Source organism: Lonchura striata, chromosome 5, assembly GCF_050655825.1.
Source record: "Lonchura striata isolate lonStrDom1 chromosome 5, ASM5065582v1, whole genome shotgun sequence".
Lineage (NCBI taxonomy): Eukaryota > Metazoa > Chordata > Aves > Passeriformes > Estrildidae > Lonchura > Lonchura striata.
This window is the reverse complement of record NC_140707.1, coordinates 33,197,441-33,214,844: the sequence shown is the minus strand read 5'-3', so window position 1 is coordinate 33,214,844 and position 17,404 is coordinate 33,197,441. Positions and strand designations below refer to the sequence as shown.

Here is a 17,404-nt window from a genome sequence, read left to right as displayed (position 1 = left end):
TACTTGCCACAAAACTTAACAGAAGACAAAAGCTTAACGGGATTCAAAGAAGGATAAGCATTGATATGGATAACCACGAGCCTCACACCTTTTAAACAAACTGAAGCTTTAGAAGAAAGGCTGACATGCAGGCTGCCAGCACAGGTCTCGCAGCGCCTGGCTACACGGCAACTTTCTAGCAGGAGTCGTGACCACCACCCGATGGAGTGAATTCATAGTCTGACCCAGTGAAGAAACCCTCTTGGCGCCACAAAACATTAATAGCAGCCCCTTGCAGAAGCTGTGTATTGGTCTCTTTGAAGCAGTCAGTGCCACTGGGGGCTTTGTGGTTTGTATTTTTACATTTTGAAGAAAATAGTCCCAGCCTTAAAAACTCATAACTTAAAACGTCCAGATAAAATGAAATTGAGACGCATGTGAGTAGGGGGAACATTTTCAATTACTCCAATTACAATTCTGCTTCTTAGAGGAATTGCAGAATAAATGTTTTTTAGGGAGGGACCTGAAGAATTACTCAAGCATCAGTGGTAAAAAGAAATTTTGGCTCCATCTAATTTGACTGTGCCATAATGGGGAAAAAAACCCCAAAACAAAACCAAACAAAAAAAGTTGGTAAAGATGAAGAGAGCCAGGCCCACACCCTCACACCTCCCAGTCATTCTACCTTAAGTGGTCCAGCACCAGGGAGGCTATATTTAGCTATCTCCCTGTTGCTGTGGCAACCAGCGCCTGCTCCAGCTGCATGCCAAGTGGAAAGAGCAAGCTTCTTCTGTAATGTAATTATGCACTTGCTACTTTCCTGGCAATAAATACCATAGTTTGGTATTTGTCTAGCAACAGCCAACTGATCTTTGGTGGTGGTGGCTTTTTTTTTGTTGTTGTTGTTTCCAAAGACATCAAGCCTTGATTTTCAGTTCTATGAGTTTCTCATCTCAGACAGTAGCCTGAGTATTTATACAGGAACTGCTCATTTAAGTAAAATAAGAAACTTCAGATAATAAATTGTCACTTTAAGTGCTCAGAGCACAGGGGAGAAGTCAAAGCAGAGAATCTAAACGCCATTACCAGAAGTGATATTCATCTAATGCTGCTGTGTTTATTATAAATAAAAAAGTAAAAGGCACACCAAGATGTAGCTTTGTTTATTCTTATCAGACCCAGATGCAATGCATGCAAAGTATGCTCTATTTTTGTATTTATCTTGCAATATACTGTCATAAAACCAACATTCAAATACGCACTAGAGAAAGCTGCAAGATGCCCTAACACGCTACGTCACATCTATCTACTCAACATGCTCTCCTCCTTGAACAAGTGAGGAATGACAATGAGATTCTTAGTCTAGCCTTATTCCTAGAGCCCAGAGCCTTTTTTCTATCCTGTGGTCCCCATGTGAGAAATATATGGCTGACCTGAAGAGCAGCTGAATCCAGCTCAGATTCATTCATGCCCTTGGATTTGGTGGATTTGCCTTGGACATCCATGTCCTCCTGTGGTTACAGATTCCTGGCGCTGTTAATGGCCTGTGAGCTATGACTGTGCAGAAAATGGCAGCTGCAGGCATTGCTTCTGTGCACTGCAAACCCAACCAACTTCACAAAAATCAAACAGAAAATGGAAGCTTTTTCAAATATTTTTCCCTGAGATGGAAACCAAGGCTGTCATCAAAATGGAGCAGTCTTTTAAAGTGGTTCCTTATATTCAGGAAGAAGTTCAAAGATGCATACTTAATTCTTTTTACCCACTATTAACCTTTTCTTTCCAGGCTTCTTGAACATTTATCCTCACAATCCCTGAGGTAGTCATGCAGTTAGAAAAGTAAGAGGAAAGATGATGTGTGCTCAAGGGCAGTCAGAACCAGAAGTCAGCAGGATCCTGGTCTGCTAAATCATCTTACCTGCATGGAGTAACAGAAAGATGTATATAGGATATTCTATAAGTAGAATATACATCATTCTGTCCTGAGAAGCTGAAGAGAGAACTCTGCAAAATGGATAGCTAAAATATTTCTTTAAACAAATAAGAAACTGAGGCAAGAAACTTAAGAGTTTTTAAGTTCCAACACCTAATAATGAAACAACATTAAATCCCCTCAAAAGTATAAAGGTTTTGATCATGTTGCCACCTTCAGAGGACAGTGGTTTCACAAAAAACAAGTCCCTTTATCCATCAATAATAGTACAAGGACAAGGAGTAGCTTCTGACCTCGGAGCCCCCTATACTATAATAACCCTCACCCTCTACTCTGGCTTCATTGGGAAATATTACACTCCTGCCCAGAGCTCAGTCTTGGGTCTTTATTTCTAATTCAAATCTCTTGACATGAAATAAACTCATTCATATCTCCTGATTGGCTAAGTAAAATTCTTAGCTCACCATCATCCTGATGTGCACTGACTCCCATACTGACCACTAGCTCTGACTGCACCCAGGAAGAAGCTTTGTTTTAAAAGCGAAACATCTGTGCAACACTTGAATAACTGAATTCTGGTCTGCAATGAATTTAAGATAGTGGGATGACACAAAATAAACTTTATTTTTTTTTCATCATCTTTACTAGATTTGGAGGCTTGCCCCATATACAGACTCCTCCTGCCATATTCGTTTGCATGGTTCTACAGAGTTTTCCCCAGTACAGAGAACAGGGCTCGAGCCTGATCCAGGGCAGTCCCCAGCAAAGCAGGGTTAGCATCCCAAGAGAGATGGCAAACAGCCAGCAGAGCCAACATCAGCTGCAAAATAGCCTGAGGGAGACTAAATGGAAATCGTGAACCTTTTGGTTTCACCTGGGAGCTAGCTGGGAAGTCAGTACATGTCTTCCCTGTTGACAGTGGTGTGTTATTCTAAAGAGCTGGTCTCCAATTTTATTTTTCCAAATGATCACAGCCTCTCCTCAATATACCTCCTACTGTATAATGAGAACATATTCTTTGCATCCATTTTACTTACAATGACTTGGAGAAATAGCCTTAAGAAGGTTATTCCCAGGAACTGTAACCACCCCCTCAGAATAGCAGGTTGTTGAGTTAGTGCTGATGAGTCAGACGGGCTTTTTAATTCTGTTCTAAAAGGAATCACCACAACAGTGGAGAAGGGAGAGGAAAAATAAAAAGGGAATCGAGTGGAAAAGGCTTCCACCGTCTGATGATTCATGCACCATCAGTGTGACTCACCCAGCATTACTCTGCCATTAAAACATGGAGACTAGGCTGATTAGTCACAGTAATGAATTTTTCAAGAAAGGATTCTCCCCTATAAATAATGATGACTTTGTCTGGATAGTGTTAGTGTGACTCACCTTTCCAGCATGCCGGGCAGCACCAATCGTGTCATCTGCAAAAGGAAAACATTCGTGATGGCTGAGAATGCAGACACCAGACAGGCAGAGACCAAGGGAAGCCTCCCTTCCTCCCAGGAGCACCTGCCACCCCCTCCACCCCAAGCACGGCTCAGGGAAGCAGGGACCATACTTTGCGTAGGCAGTTTATTTTTATTCTACCTGAATAACTTGGCTCTGTCAAGTAGTGTGTGCACTGAATCTGGTGAACCCATCTAGCTAGTAGCACAAGAGTAAATAAAACAAATGTCTTCACCACTCTGCAGCATCCATGGCCTCTAAAGAACATTAAAACACCAGAGTACTACAGTACATGTACTATCTTTCTCTCCATGCAAAAAACACCTGTCTTCCTCCAGACTGATTAAATCTACCACCTATGCCAAGATTCAAAACATTATCCAATACATTTTAGCTAGGCTTATGAACTGCTGAGTTTAAGACAAAAATAAATTACGGAGCAGCAAGAGCACTGACGGAACTAGTGAATGTAAGTTCCCTATATTATTACCTACAGAAAATACTTAAGACTCCAAAATATTTTTTGCTGATTACACAAATGTTTTCACACTGGAAAAACTGCACCCCCAAGAGGAAAGTTTGCCTGGCAAACCTCCTCACTGCTTGGGAAACTCCTGCCTTTATTATGACTTTGAGCAATCCATTTATATGCTGGCTGAAGGACTCTCCAGAGCAGTAATCCTAAAACGAGATTCCCAGTTGCAGACAGAGCATCTCTGACAAGGAAAACAAATTAAGCATTGATCCAAACTTGAACAAAATTTTAATTAGTGTAAAATAGTTAGCTTTCCTACTAATTACTACCATCCTAAAACACAACTTAAATCCAAAACTTCTGCCTTCTGAAACAGTATCAAAACTCTCATTGTGTCAAATTCAGCCCTGCCCCAAGTAACCCTATGAATAACTATCACTGATACCAAAGACAGACCACACAAGAAAAATAAACTACGACCACTTTTGACATCTAAAAGGTGTTCCAACAAAGTTTTTGAGAACATAGGAGGTGGGTAATAAAATGCTAAAACCAGCACACACTAAAACATAATGATACTCCCACTGATCCCAAATTACTTTGATAGCTTAAAATAAAACATTGAATATTTGAATAGTATGGGAAGAAAAACACACACAAAATGAATCAGCATGTACAGGCACACAAAACACCTGTAAGCACTTTGATTACAAAGAAAGAAATTTTATTGTAGGAAGCTACTCATTTTATTATCACCACTGCATTAGCCCTCACATATGACTCAATCTGGGTTTGAGGTTTTATTGTTTGTTTGTTTTTATTTTTAATTATAAAACATACCCTTTCAGGAATAAAGGAGAAAAAGAACCACAAAGAAAACAATGTCAGTTGATTACAGCTGACACACAAAGAAAATGCTAGAGAAGGGCTGTGCTTTCCATTTTATTGGCATTTCTCCCTTAGAATAGATTCTGCCATCAGCCACACTGCATGACAGTTTTGATAAGGGGCTGTACAGGCAGGAGTTGAACAGGCCTGCCTTTCATGAAGTCAGCTGTTGACACACAGTGCTGTCAGCACTGCCCCAGAAGTCAAACTAAGTATTCAGAGCTGATAAGCATCAACAAGCTAAAGAGATCTGATGCAGCTTCAAAAAACCCTCTAGTATTAAGTTTAAGCATACATGAGCTTTGTCATACACTAATGCTTCAAAAGAGATGTAGAAACAACTATTTATTTTAATCTTCAAGGATAAAGAATGATTTGGGCTGATTTTAAGACTAGTTCAGGATCGGAAGAGCTTTTGTCTGATCCAAGTTTTATGATCTCTTCCACAGATCCCTTGACAAAATGCAGCATACTGTTTCTTGCCTCCCAGGGCAGTGTAATGCTGCATATCATCTCCACAGATTGGGACATGGATGTGGACTGGAACTGCCTTACCTTAGGCAACCCATAAATGATCTGGAAAACCAGTACACAATTTCCCACTGTAGTGTAGAGGAGACCCCACATTTGAAACTTTGTCATAAATCCACACAAATGCATTCGTGGTCTAAATCCAAATTGCAACTCACCAAGCAGTTCTAACAGTTTATCACAAACTGCTGGCTACTAAAATATGGTACAATAATTGGTGGACTTATATAAAATAAACTGTGAAGCCACTGACAGCTGATATACAGCAATAGGTACACAATTTGAGGAGAAATCAAGAAGTCTCTCACTACCAGCTGCATTAAATGGTTTGTTTCTGAAGTTCAGATGAAGAGGCAATTTTTTCCCCTCCACAGAAAAACATTGACAGCAGAACTGGATTTCATACTCAACATCACTTCCATTTGTATTACTAAAGTTCCTATTTTGAAGGCATTTCAAAATTCTGTGAAACAGAGAAACATTACTATCAGTATCGTTACACCTTGTGATATGTGAAAAATTTATTTATGAATATTCAGTATCTTGATGTAAAAATACTGTTATTTTTAAACAGAAATATAACAGAAGACAGCACTCTGAGTCAGACTCACCTGACCCAGCCAACTGCACACTCAAAGAGCACCATTGGAAAAATGCTGCAGAATACCCTATAAAAGTAGGGTATTCTGCAGCCATACCCAGGTCTGACAATTTTATACACTGTACACACATGTAAAATATTTTCAGCATTAATTCAAATAAAACAATTAATAGCAGAAATGTAGTTTTATCACTAATAATGGTGGTGTCGACCCCTGCTTGCATTGTCTGATCCTTATCCAAAACAGCCAAACTGGTTAATATTCATCTTCAATAGCTGTAATATCAGACATGCCATTATGAAATATGGCAGTTCAAAACAAAAACATCTAGAACTGAATAAATATCTCCCAGATAAAGAATCTAAATTGCAGCTAGATCTTGTTTAGAGATAGTCAGTTCTGTAAGGGTGTGTTGTTCATAAATGGCAAAGCCTTGCAAATCAATCTATAGGAATTTGCATGTAGGATGTCAGAGAACTTTACAGTAGTGTTTGTTTCTTTGAAGGCAATTTAATACAGGCACAAAGAAGTGTCAGGAAGACTAAAGAGGAGGTTGGAAGCTACCCTAAAAAGAGTGCCTTCAGCTGGTGATTACTGAACAGGGTTAGGCTTCCTTCACATAGTTTTTTTTTCTGAAGGAATACTACTTTCCACAGAAATATGAGTGCTACAGTTGAAAATACAAATGAAGACTCAGGTAATTCCAGACAAGTAGTTAGGGTACATGAAAACTGCTCATCCAAAACAGTGGTTTTTCTTTCTGAAAATTTGCATTAGAACAGAGTGAGCATGTGCATCTGACAAATTTGTTCAGGACAGACTACTCAGCATCAGAAGTTGTTAATCTTTGATATTTTACAGAGTCTGGCTAAAAGTTATGTTTAGCACACAACCATGAAGTGTGGTTGGTGCACTCTATTTTTTGTGTGTCTTTTCCAATTATTTCACATACACACATAATGCTTCCATAGAGTTTGGGGCATAGTTCCTTTGGTTTGGAGGGTTGCTTTGTTTTTAAGTCAACTTCTTTCATACCTAACCATCCAGAACTCAAGTTCCAGGATGCTCCGGGCAAATGACTAATTTAAGGTAAAGATTGGTTACAGACCAGTTCAATAACATTTTATAGGCAGCTATCATTTCTTTATGTCCTTTTATTTGCAACTGCATTTATTATATTCCTGGCAAGCACTGGTTGCCACTCTTCCTCACCAAACCTGTCCTCTACCTTCTCGTTCTGGAAAAACTAACACCACCTTTACCCTAACAAAGCAAAGTTTCCTACTTGCAAATACAAGAATGCACAGAGTACTTATGGCTTCCCTCATTCACAAACCTGGGGTGAAATTTAAACAACACAGAGCAATGTAACTTTTTAAAGATCAGAAATTCTCTGTGGTGCACCCACTCATGTTTGTACATCACTGTTACCATGAGATACCTCCAGAGTGGCTGGGCAGAGGATTCACACAAGCTCACAAATGCAACAGCTGTTAACAAAGTTAACTGGCACCCTTGCCCGCAGACAGTGCACTGAAAATCTAAGGAACTGTTCTCATGCACTGGCAGTTAAATTGATTGTGTGGCCTGTTCTCAGCACCTACAAAGTTTTATAATGTGTCTCTCTTGAAACAGTAACTTCTTAATGCAGCTCAAACCCCAAGCCAAACAAGATTAATTTATATTTGTAAAAACTAGCAAGTAAACCTGAGGTCAGCTCAACTCACACAGTAATCAATGTGGCCATGTCAGGGGCACCAGACATGAAAAGGGAACCATGAAAGTAACAAGCCGTGTTCATTTTCAGTGACTTTCCTCAGAGCAACAATTTTAGAAGAAAAAGTTGTCCCTATTTAGGGTCACAAACTTTTGGAGTCAAGTTAAAAACTGAAAGCTGTCAAAATAAGCATATTTCTCCTCTTGCCCTTTACACAGGACAAAGACTGCTCAAATAGTAAGGCTGACCTTTCTTCTCTTTACAAGAGGCAAAATATGTGTTTGTGTCAACCCCAGATTTACAGAAAGCTGCAGAACTATAGGATTTCCTTAATTTCCCCAAGTTAGTTGTACTTCGAACAAAAATCTCCAGTGTTTCTCTGACAATTGCTTAAAAATATTTATTGCAGCTTCATTTCTCTTGATCCAGGTTTCTGTGTATCACACTCTCAGGTTCAAAATCAGCAAGGTGGGAAACCACAGCATTGAATTTCTCCCTCTGGACCATCTGAATGATATGCATGACCATCTTCAACAGGATACTTATTCCTTTTCCAAGCCCTGGCAACTGTCCCTCTCTGTTTTAAACTTGTATTATGTATTTGGTTAAATCATCAACCCACTCTTTGATTATGACTTTGAATAGAAATGTAAAAAAAAAAAAATCTCTTGACTAGACTGGAATACACACACACACACAGAGTGATCTCTAAGAAGAGATCACTCTGTGTGTATATGTGTATTCCAAATCAGCGTTGCCACTGTCCTCGGAATTATGTTCCACTTACTGCAACCCTTTCCACAGCAAATACAAAAAATTCACATAGGGTTCTTGCAGTGGACAAGCAACTACCACCTGATTTCTGGTAAGGTACCTTTAGCAACTACCACTGGTAAGGTACCTTTAGAGATGCAGTATTAGGCTGCACTAGCCCATCTGAACACACATCAGAGAGAGATGTCGTTTCCTACTGTCTTTTCAGGATTGCTACTCCCCAGGCTTTTCTTCTTTCTGCATACAGGTCTACATAAGAATATTTCCCCTCTTTCTCCAATACAATAACTTCTACTCCTCCTTTCAATTTTATATTGGTTGTGGAGTCTGTTGTTGCTTCCTTTCTTAAACTCACAGTTTCAGATTTTGTAGCAGTCATTCCCACGTCCTGCCTGGAATTCACAACCTGGTGGAATTCACCTCTTACTCCTCCATTACAGGGGCAGCTGACACCAGATCTCTCAGTTCAACATGAAGTATTTATGTATTCTGAAGTCTTGAGAAAATTAAAAGCATCTCAAATATGACAACAAAAATCCTTGATGTTGTAAGGCCTATTAGCCTTTTGTATTGACACTCAGTATAAAATATGAGTAGTCATCAATGTGACGACTACCACAGACACAAGGGATGTATGTGTACATAATTTACTCTACTGCTTTGTCTGTTAATGCCAATTTCCAAGCAAAGCCTGGCCTGCAAGCCTAAAATTTGCATCCCCCCACAATATAATAGCCTGCAAACCAATTCAGCTCCTTGCTTAATCAACCACTAAGCCAGCACTCCCTCAACTATTTAGTCCTGCTTATTTTTCAGGAGAACATAAGTTTATGCCTCACTCCCAATGCAATTACCATACTGTGATGCTGTAAAAGAAATAACAAATTTGCAGTTCCTTCCATACATAAGTAACTCCTGCAGCTTTCAAAAGAGAAACAGGGCACCCGGAAGCATTTGAAGCTATTCTCTGTGTTCATTACCTACACACTTTTTCCACTGGACAGCACTTCTACCACCCCTGGCTTTCAGGACATTAACTCAATAGCCAAACCAAGTTTGTTTTCCCAAGTGAAACTAAAGGCTGTAGAATACAAAGATGAATCCACTCAAGAAGACGAAAATTATTACCAAGGAAATATGATTAAAACTATAGAGAACAACTCTAATTTTGATTTCTCAACACTTGCTGGTTAATGAAAAAACCCAGGGATTTTGACCTACTTCACTCAATGCCACTAATATTTATGTCTCAAAATGCAACAAGACACCTAAAAGTTATAATGCAAACCCACATTACCTGAACTGCCACCAACAATCATTAAAGTTCTGCTACTTACATACCTCCAGAAGCTTGAGATGAGATTATGACAAGCACCATGAAACTACATATGTGACCTCAGCTTCTTCCCCATTTATTTGTCAACTTGTATATGACTGTATTAAGTCTTAAGCTATCCTGAGAAAATACCAAAATCAAATAATCTTTATTCTATTTATGGCATCAAGACCCATAAAACTTTTTTGGATATTATATGAAGACCAGAGTAACTCCTGCACTGCACATGGCCATAAAAATGTGATATTGCCCAGACTGCTTAAAAAGCATCTACTTTGGTTGGGGGACAAAAAAAATTTTGCCATTTTTTTAACAAGTATTTTAAAAGACATGAGGTTTCCAGCATGCTTTAAGCAGTTCTACATGGCTTATCTTCAGTGATGTACAGGATGCTTTAAAGGCACATCACTGTAACCAACACTTCATGCCAGATTGAGTGAACCCCAAAATTGCATGACTGCGTGGTTCATGGGTGAGCCAATCCAACAGTGCTCTAAGGACATGATGAGGGCAGGCAGGGCATCATGGAATATGATTTGGGAAAGACACTGGGTTTTAAAAAGTCTGACGGGAGAAAAGTTCTCAAAACACCTGCCAAAACTCCATGGAATATTAGATACCTCGCAGCTGGGAAAAATACTAAACAGGGGGACCAACTAGGCTGAAAATTTGTCCTGTGAGGTGAAAACATTGTCTCCTCTCTCAGTGTACCCTTTCTTACACACTGCATATCCTCTAGGGAAGCCAATGAGCTGACTAATGAAAAAAAAGATGGATCAAAAAGTTAGGGGATGACCATTATGCTTCAAAACTGCCAAAACTTACTGAAATAAAAAAGATTTCAACATTTCTGCAGAATCTATCTGTTCTAATTATCCCAAATTTCCCACTTCAAGTCCAAGAGGTGCTTTAGCCACAACTGGAGTTACTTGACATGCACACCAGAAGAGTTGTGCTGTCCAAAAGGTGCTGCTCATGTCGTGTAGTGCAGGTCACTGAGAGGACAGGGGATATCATCATCTTTTAGGCTGTGAGAAAGGTTGGTCCAAAAGGTAAGGAAGTGGATGCCAATGCTCTAGAACATAACAGTACAGGTTACATGACACCTCTGACATGATCTGGAGATACTGTGGGTAGAGCATGAACAGGTAGTAGCTCTGCCTCTCCTGCACTTTTACATTTCAGCACACCTACAGCTTCTTGCCTAAGAACTTCGTGCTCTCTTCTATCACAAACTTGATGTTTTTAGTCAGATAAGAAGAGAGAATATTCTTATTACTGTTTTTAAAAAGCATACGCACACAGACATACATGAGAGATGGTATCAACCTCAAAAACAGAACTAAATATTCACACAATTGCATCCTGAAAGTCTATGTGAAAAGATACACAGACTTCTCATAATTTTTTTTTTTCATACCATGATTCTCTAGTTCTATGGATTCTCCTGAAAAAGTGTCTTACAGATGGCACACATCTCTAATGTGTTCCTCTCCCCAAAACACTAAGCATCTGGCATGCCTACTGTTTAATTACACAACATGCTCGTGCAGGAGAAAATACTTCCAAGCATGGAATCTTATGCTCAAACTCTGATTAAATGCAGTAGCAGGAGTTGTTCACAGTCAAGGAAAAAGTTTTCAAACAGAAGCAAAAACACTATTAACACACAGCAAGTAGATCTTCAGTAAGTTTCTACATGTGCAAAAATAGCCATTTTAGAAATCTGAAGAGGCTGAGAGGATGCAAATTTTACAAGAAGCTGTATGACAATTCTGTTATATTGTTGATGAATATTGACACTACAACTAAAGCATTCATTTACTTTGGAAAACAACACAGTCTAGCTGCATCTCTGGAACTTCAGGTGAGTTAAACTATTACTGAGTTATTGAGTACAGAGTGCCATCTTGAGAACTGCATATTGAAGTAGTTAATCTCTAACTTTTGTACTCTAACAAAATGCCAGGAAGACTGACACCCCAAATTCTTTTATCACTGAATAGTGCACTCCCTCTGCTGGCACAGAACAGACCTGACACCTCAGCACAGCAGGTCTGTGCATGACACTTTTTCAGATGTACACCTGATGCAGTTTTGTTAACTTAAATGACTTCCTTAAAAGAAACTTTCCTTAAGAGAGAACTCATTAATAACTGACTTCTCTGATTAAATTTTGCAGGGGGACAACAAGACACCATGGGTTGTCCTTCTTGGTCAACTAGAAAATCTGTATTTGTCAGGCTCACAGTCATTTTCCAGGTGAAAAGCTTCTGAAGACTCACTGTCATAGCATTTCTTTCCAACAAGTAGTTCTGAGATGTCAAATAAAACACACACAGACATAAGAGCTTGCAGCAGTAAAGTGACATTACCAACTCCCATTCAGTTATGCAACAGCTGCATTTTCATAGTTTGTCTGTGTTTTTTAATAAAGTGAGAATCTCATTAAAGCACTGTTTTAAGAGGTGCTGTGCCTCTTCACATAGAAACCAGAGTTTAGACTACCCAAAAGAACTGTACTAGACCTAATCAGAAGAGCTGCAAAACAGTCAAATATCTTGAGCCATCTTTGAAACGTCTAATATTTTAGCTTTGAGACAGAAGGCTAACCCTCAGCTAACAGAGATACACTGTTATGCATAAGAAGGTTTAGCAGCAAATAGTCACAAGGAGTTTCCTCAGCACACACTGGTAATACACTAATAGCATCCCTGTGACGTGTTAGCAGCTATTTCCTCTGTCCTTTTTAAGCTTTGATATACTAGGATGAAAACCTCATTTTTGAATGAGCCTCATGTTAATCAACAAGAGAACAGCCATGTTTTAGCCTAAAATCATGCTGATTTCTTCTCAATAAAACCTTCAGCTTGAATATCAAAAAGTGGAGGTAACTTCTGAAGTAAAGTTAATGCATGCTTCTGTGAGTTTGGTTTTCCTTCTTGCTCATATATTTTGCAGAAAATGTTTAAGTGCTTTCTACTACAGTGCACAAAAACCTTAGGCAAGCAGAGATAAGGGTTGCCCACCCCAAGAAACACCGATTCAGGGGAAGAAGAACAAAGCATTTGCAAGAAGGACTAGAAGAACAACTGTCAAGAAGCATTCGATGCTGTTTTATGTACTTACCTTGCTCCTTTCAAATAGATAATCAGCATCTTTGCTACAAATTACATTTCACACAACAATCAACCTTCCGCTATGACAATCAGAGCCACTGTGTTTCTCCAAGACAAAAAGTGAAATTGGTCAAAGGTTACAGGTCAAAGTAATTCCCTCAGGCAACTGAATCTTGTTTTCTGGCTTTGAATTATCAAGAAGTGTTGGTAACTTACCTTACAAACAGACATGATGTTAACGTTAACCATTTTGTCAATTGTCTGCAAGAAAACAAAGTTTTGGAGTTTACTCATTTTAACGTATTTGAACAGTATTTATACATCCTCTGGGTTTAAGTGCCTGGATAAATTTTCTGCCTTTTCTCCTTGCCTACCTGTTTAAGTATCAAGAACGATGCTAGGCTTTCAAAGCAAAGTCTGTGAATTGCTCTTGGTCAGGTTTCATCTTTGATTAGGGACTTGCATTAATACAGAACCACAGAAGTGTATCACACTGACATTCTATTTCCTAACACTATTTGCAATACTTACGAACTTTACTAAATTCTTAACTTTACACATGTTTTGAAATTAACTATATTTTACTCTTCACTATTTTAGTGACTAAGTTTATTCAGCAGGTTAAAACCATGATTTTTTTGTTGTTGTTTTTGCTAAACATGAAGCTTATTTGAAGGTGAACCAAACACCAGATATATTTAGCAACACTTAAGCAGAAAACACAAAACCACAGTGGACCCAGTGAGCTACACAGGGGTTTCAGAAAGAAAATCATGCACCAGTGAAATTGTTCATAATCAGAGTTTTAGATGTATCCAGTACAACCAAGATTGTCCCTACATTATGAACTGTCTAAAATGGTCATATTATGTTTTGTAAGTGTTATGGACTGTGCAGCTTTCATCCATGAAATTGCTTCCTCCCCCCTTCAGTCACATAAGAAGTGCCCCGGCACAAGCTAAAGCAGCTCATAAATAACAGCCAGATGAGACCAGGGACAGGAGCAGAAGCAGCAGGGAAGTATGTAAAGAACACTACCAAAAAGTGAGACTGCCATCATCAGCATTGTGTTATGCTGCTCATGGAAATCTCCAAGCTTTTGAACACTTAATTCTAATCAGAAAACCTCATTATGTGGGTTCCTTAACCAAACCTAAATACTTCCGTAATATCTGCTAACCACAGTAGAACACTAGAAGGTACCACAAAAGCACTTACCTTCTCCAGCTCTGGAATATCAATAAAATATTCAGGATAAGCATAGGACATTCCCACATTGTTGACTGAAAGAAAAGTATGAATGAGATTACTTGGACGCCCACTGATTAATGGCAATTTTCAAGCAATTAAATGCTTAAAATTTTATGACATTTATGACATTCTAACTGCTTTGGCCAAGTTTCCTTCAGTGCAAGTACCCCGGCGGGAGGCGGGAGGACACGGACAGGCCATTTCCATGTGCAGCGTTAATTCCCCATCGCTCACAAGCGGGTCACCAAGGGGGTGTCTGCGGGAGCAGCAGCCCGGCGTTCCCCGTAACTCACACACCCGAGCGCAGCGGCGGCCCGGCGGCTCCCCGCGGCGGGGCGGTGCGCGGCGCGGCCGGCAGGTGGCAGCAGAGGCCGGCGGCCGCGTCCCGCGCCCCCCGCCCCGCGCGGAGATTCCCCGCGGGAAACGCTTCTTCTCGCCGGCACCGCACACCTGCATCCAATTACTTGAACCGCCTAGATTGGGGGGTTTTTTCAATATTTTACGCTGGCACTGTTTTGTTCTCGGACGTGAAACCAATACCCATTCTCTGAATCTCTGCCCCAACAGGAGAAAACTTCTAATTCTGTTTGAAAACAGAGCTGCTCTGCAGCCTCGAACTCCACAGAGTACATTGATATGGAGACAAAAGCAGCAACCAAAAGGGATCTCCGCTTCCTAAGTATCTGTTGTTCATCTTACGCAAGTGAATCGCGTGACATGTGGTTGCTGTGGCAACATTTTGCATTTATATAGTCTCCTACACCCCAGAGAATCCCAAAGTGCTATGTATGCTCAGCAGCACTGTGCACCTCCAGGCAGGAGTCTGCACAGGGACAAGAAACGTCGTCAAAAGGCACTGATGCCTTTTTCAAAAAATAAAATAAAATAGCCCCTCCATCTGTGCCAAAAGCTATCGTTTTAAGACCCAGCTTGAAAGATAATTTAAGTATCAAGAGAGATGCAGGATGTGCAAGAAACAAGAGGAAGAGATTCTGGCAAAGTGTGCCAACTTCATTCGGAATTCCCTCAAGCTCTTTTAGTCCAGATCTTAGTGTTTAAATGGGAGTTCATTAGTCATGCTGTGTGTTTCAAATTTTTAACTTTTAGATAACCTTTAAAAATTGAGGTGAGGAATTGAGGGGAACGGAGAGTTGGCAAATTCCCAGCAGATATTTGCTATACTTAGAAAGAGTGAAAAGTTTTTAAAAGGAAACAGATCCAGTCTGGCTACTGACAGAGTGAACCAAATTTTTTTCTTCTTTTAATCCAAAAATAAACTATTTTTCGTTCCATCTCTCTGGGAAAGATTTTGGCTATGAATTGTGGCAGGGTTATGGGACTAACCTTGGTAATTCTGTCCAAATTTAGAATGCTTATATGATTCATGCTATGGAGACAGTCACACAGAATTCACACCCCTTACTGCAGAGTGGGTCCCACTTTCTGCAATCATCTCTTCTGCAAGTTTGTAACAGACCATTAAAAAAATCAGGTTTTGGGTTGTGCCACCATATTTTAACTAGAAAAAAATGGATAGCAACAGGGTAAGATACTGTCCAGTATAAACTCCTTTCAAGAATCAGAGCTATTTAAGAATGGCAAAAGGAAGATTTCCCAGCTCTACTTGTTTAACATATTGCTGTAGCTAGCACATGTTTGAAGTCACTGACAGACGCTGTTTTGAACACACAGCAAAACATTATGCAAACTCTTTTAGCCTTCCTACGTGGGTGAGAAGAAGCTTCCAAATAAGAAGTTTACAAGGATTTCAATCTGTAAGTACTTTAGTTAGACTCTGTGCAACTCCATAATTAGAAGCTCATTCTTGAGCAGTACGTGTGGAGACTCCTATGTCTCCAAGTATAAGGTTAAAAAAATAATCAGCACTGATCACTGGCAACTGTGCTGTGCTACCAATGCTTCTCATACCTACTGTTCCAGATGAGACCTGATAGAAGAAAATATGCTGGAACCTGAGAACTCAACCCTTATGGCTGTTCTCATTTAAATCCATGTTTTCCCTCACACTAACATGGAAAACACAGCTCCAAAGCTACATTCTGGATTCCAACAAATATTACAGAATTTAAAATATAAGACACTAAAGCATGAGATTAATTACCATAAAAGCATTAAAATACAATCCTACAGGAGTAGCCATCATCTGTGTGGAAAAATTACATTGGCAAATGGTTGCTATTAATACAGCTATATCTGGGGGAAAGAAAGTACCCACGCATCATGTAATCTGGTGATCTGGGGAACAAGATCTACTAAAACTGCAAGGGACTATTTAAAAAGAGGTGTTTGTAAGTCTACACTGACAACGGCTGCAAGAAAAAAAAAAAAGCAGAGGAACTCAGCTAGAGAATACATAACTCTAGAGCATTTAATTGCCATTTTTACCATGTTTTAGCCAAGGTGCTAAAGCAAATAAAAGCAAGAAGCAGGCTTTGTTTAAAGAACATGCTTTGTTTTCCTGTAATGAGCTTACACAAAATTTCACACACACACACTGCTTTGGTGCCCAGTTTGTGCAAGGCTACAAAAAGTCAGATTTTCATTATTTTGTAAATCACCATAACCTAATCACAGCCTAAGAAATAATAAAAACCCTTCCAGTGTGGATATGTACCTTGCACAGGTTTGCTGGTATTTTGAGGCATTTAAACGATCTACCATTCTGCAGCGATTGCTACGTGACAGGCAGCTCGCAAGCCTTACACTCCCTGAGTGGATTTTGACAGGACAGATTAGAATGTACATTAATTTTACTCTTCAAAGTTTCTTTGGAACTTATTTCCTTCAGAAACAAGAAATAAGGCATTCACAGCTGTGTCACAACTACTCTTTTCACAAAACACATCCTTGGCAGTTGAAGTTACTTCAATGGCTTTGAATTTTTATAGCAATTAAATACTGGATGCCATGACTTGTATGTACTCAAGTCTGCTAAAAGTAAGAGGGAGCATTCTGGGATTTACCCTTTAATGTTGTTTTCAATTGCATTTTTATATACACTATTTTCTTAAGCATTCTTTTCAAACATTGTACAAGATTCATCTATTAGCAACCAAGTTCATACAGTATATTATCATGTATATAACAAATTTGTTTGAAATACACCTAAAACACCCCACCAGTTGCAGCCCCAATTACTGCACTTCAGGTTAGGAAAACAAGTTTTGTAGTGATGAGCACTTTATCAGATGACAGGTACTAGTAGATGTCTGAGCCACATGATTTTTTCATGTGTTTAGCCATCACAGGTTCTCATCTCTATACTGACTAACCATAGGATATGGATATGCACAGACATGTGTTTCCAAGGGGAAAAAACACAGAAAACCAAC

The 17,404-nt window shown here is 39.4% G+C and overlaps 1 protein-coding gene across 1 annotated transcript in view; it reads right to left on the bottom strand.

Moving 5' to 3' along the window:
- The window catches only part of HSD17B12 (hydroxysteroid 17-beta dehydrogenase 12), an 81,226-nt gene that overhangs the window by 14,012 nt on the left and 49,810 nt on the right, over nucleotides 1-17,404 (bottom strand). Inside the window, exons 5-7 of the mRNA XM_021533222.3 lie at nucleotides 14,019-14,083; nucleotides 13,017-13,061; nucleotides 3,299-3,333 (exon numbers count right to left, since the gene is read on the bottom strand). Of these exons, the coding sequence (XP_021388897.3) occupies nucleotides 3,299-3,333; nucleotides 13,017-13,061; nucleotides 14,019-14,083 (145 nt within the window). The remainder of the gene's footprint in view (nucleotides 1-3,298; nucleotides 3,334-13,016; nucleotides 13,062-14,018; nucleotides 14,084-17,404) is intronic.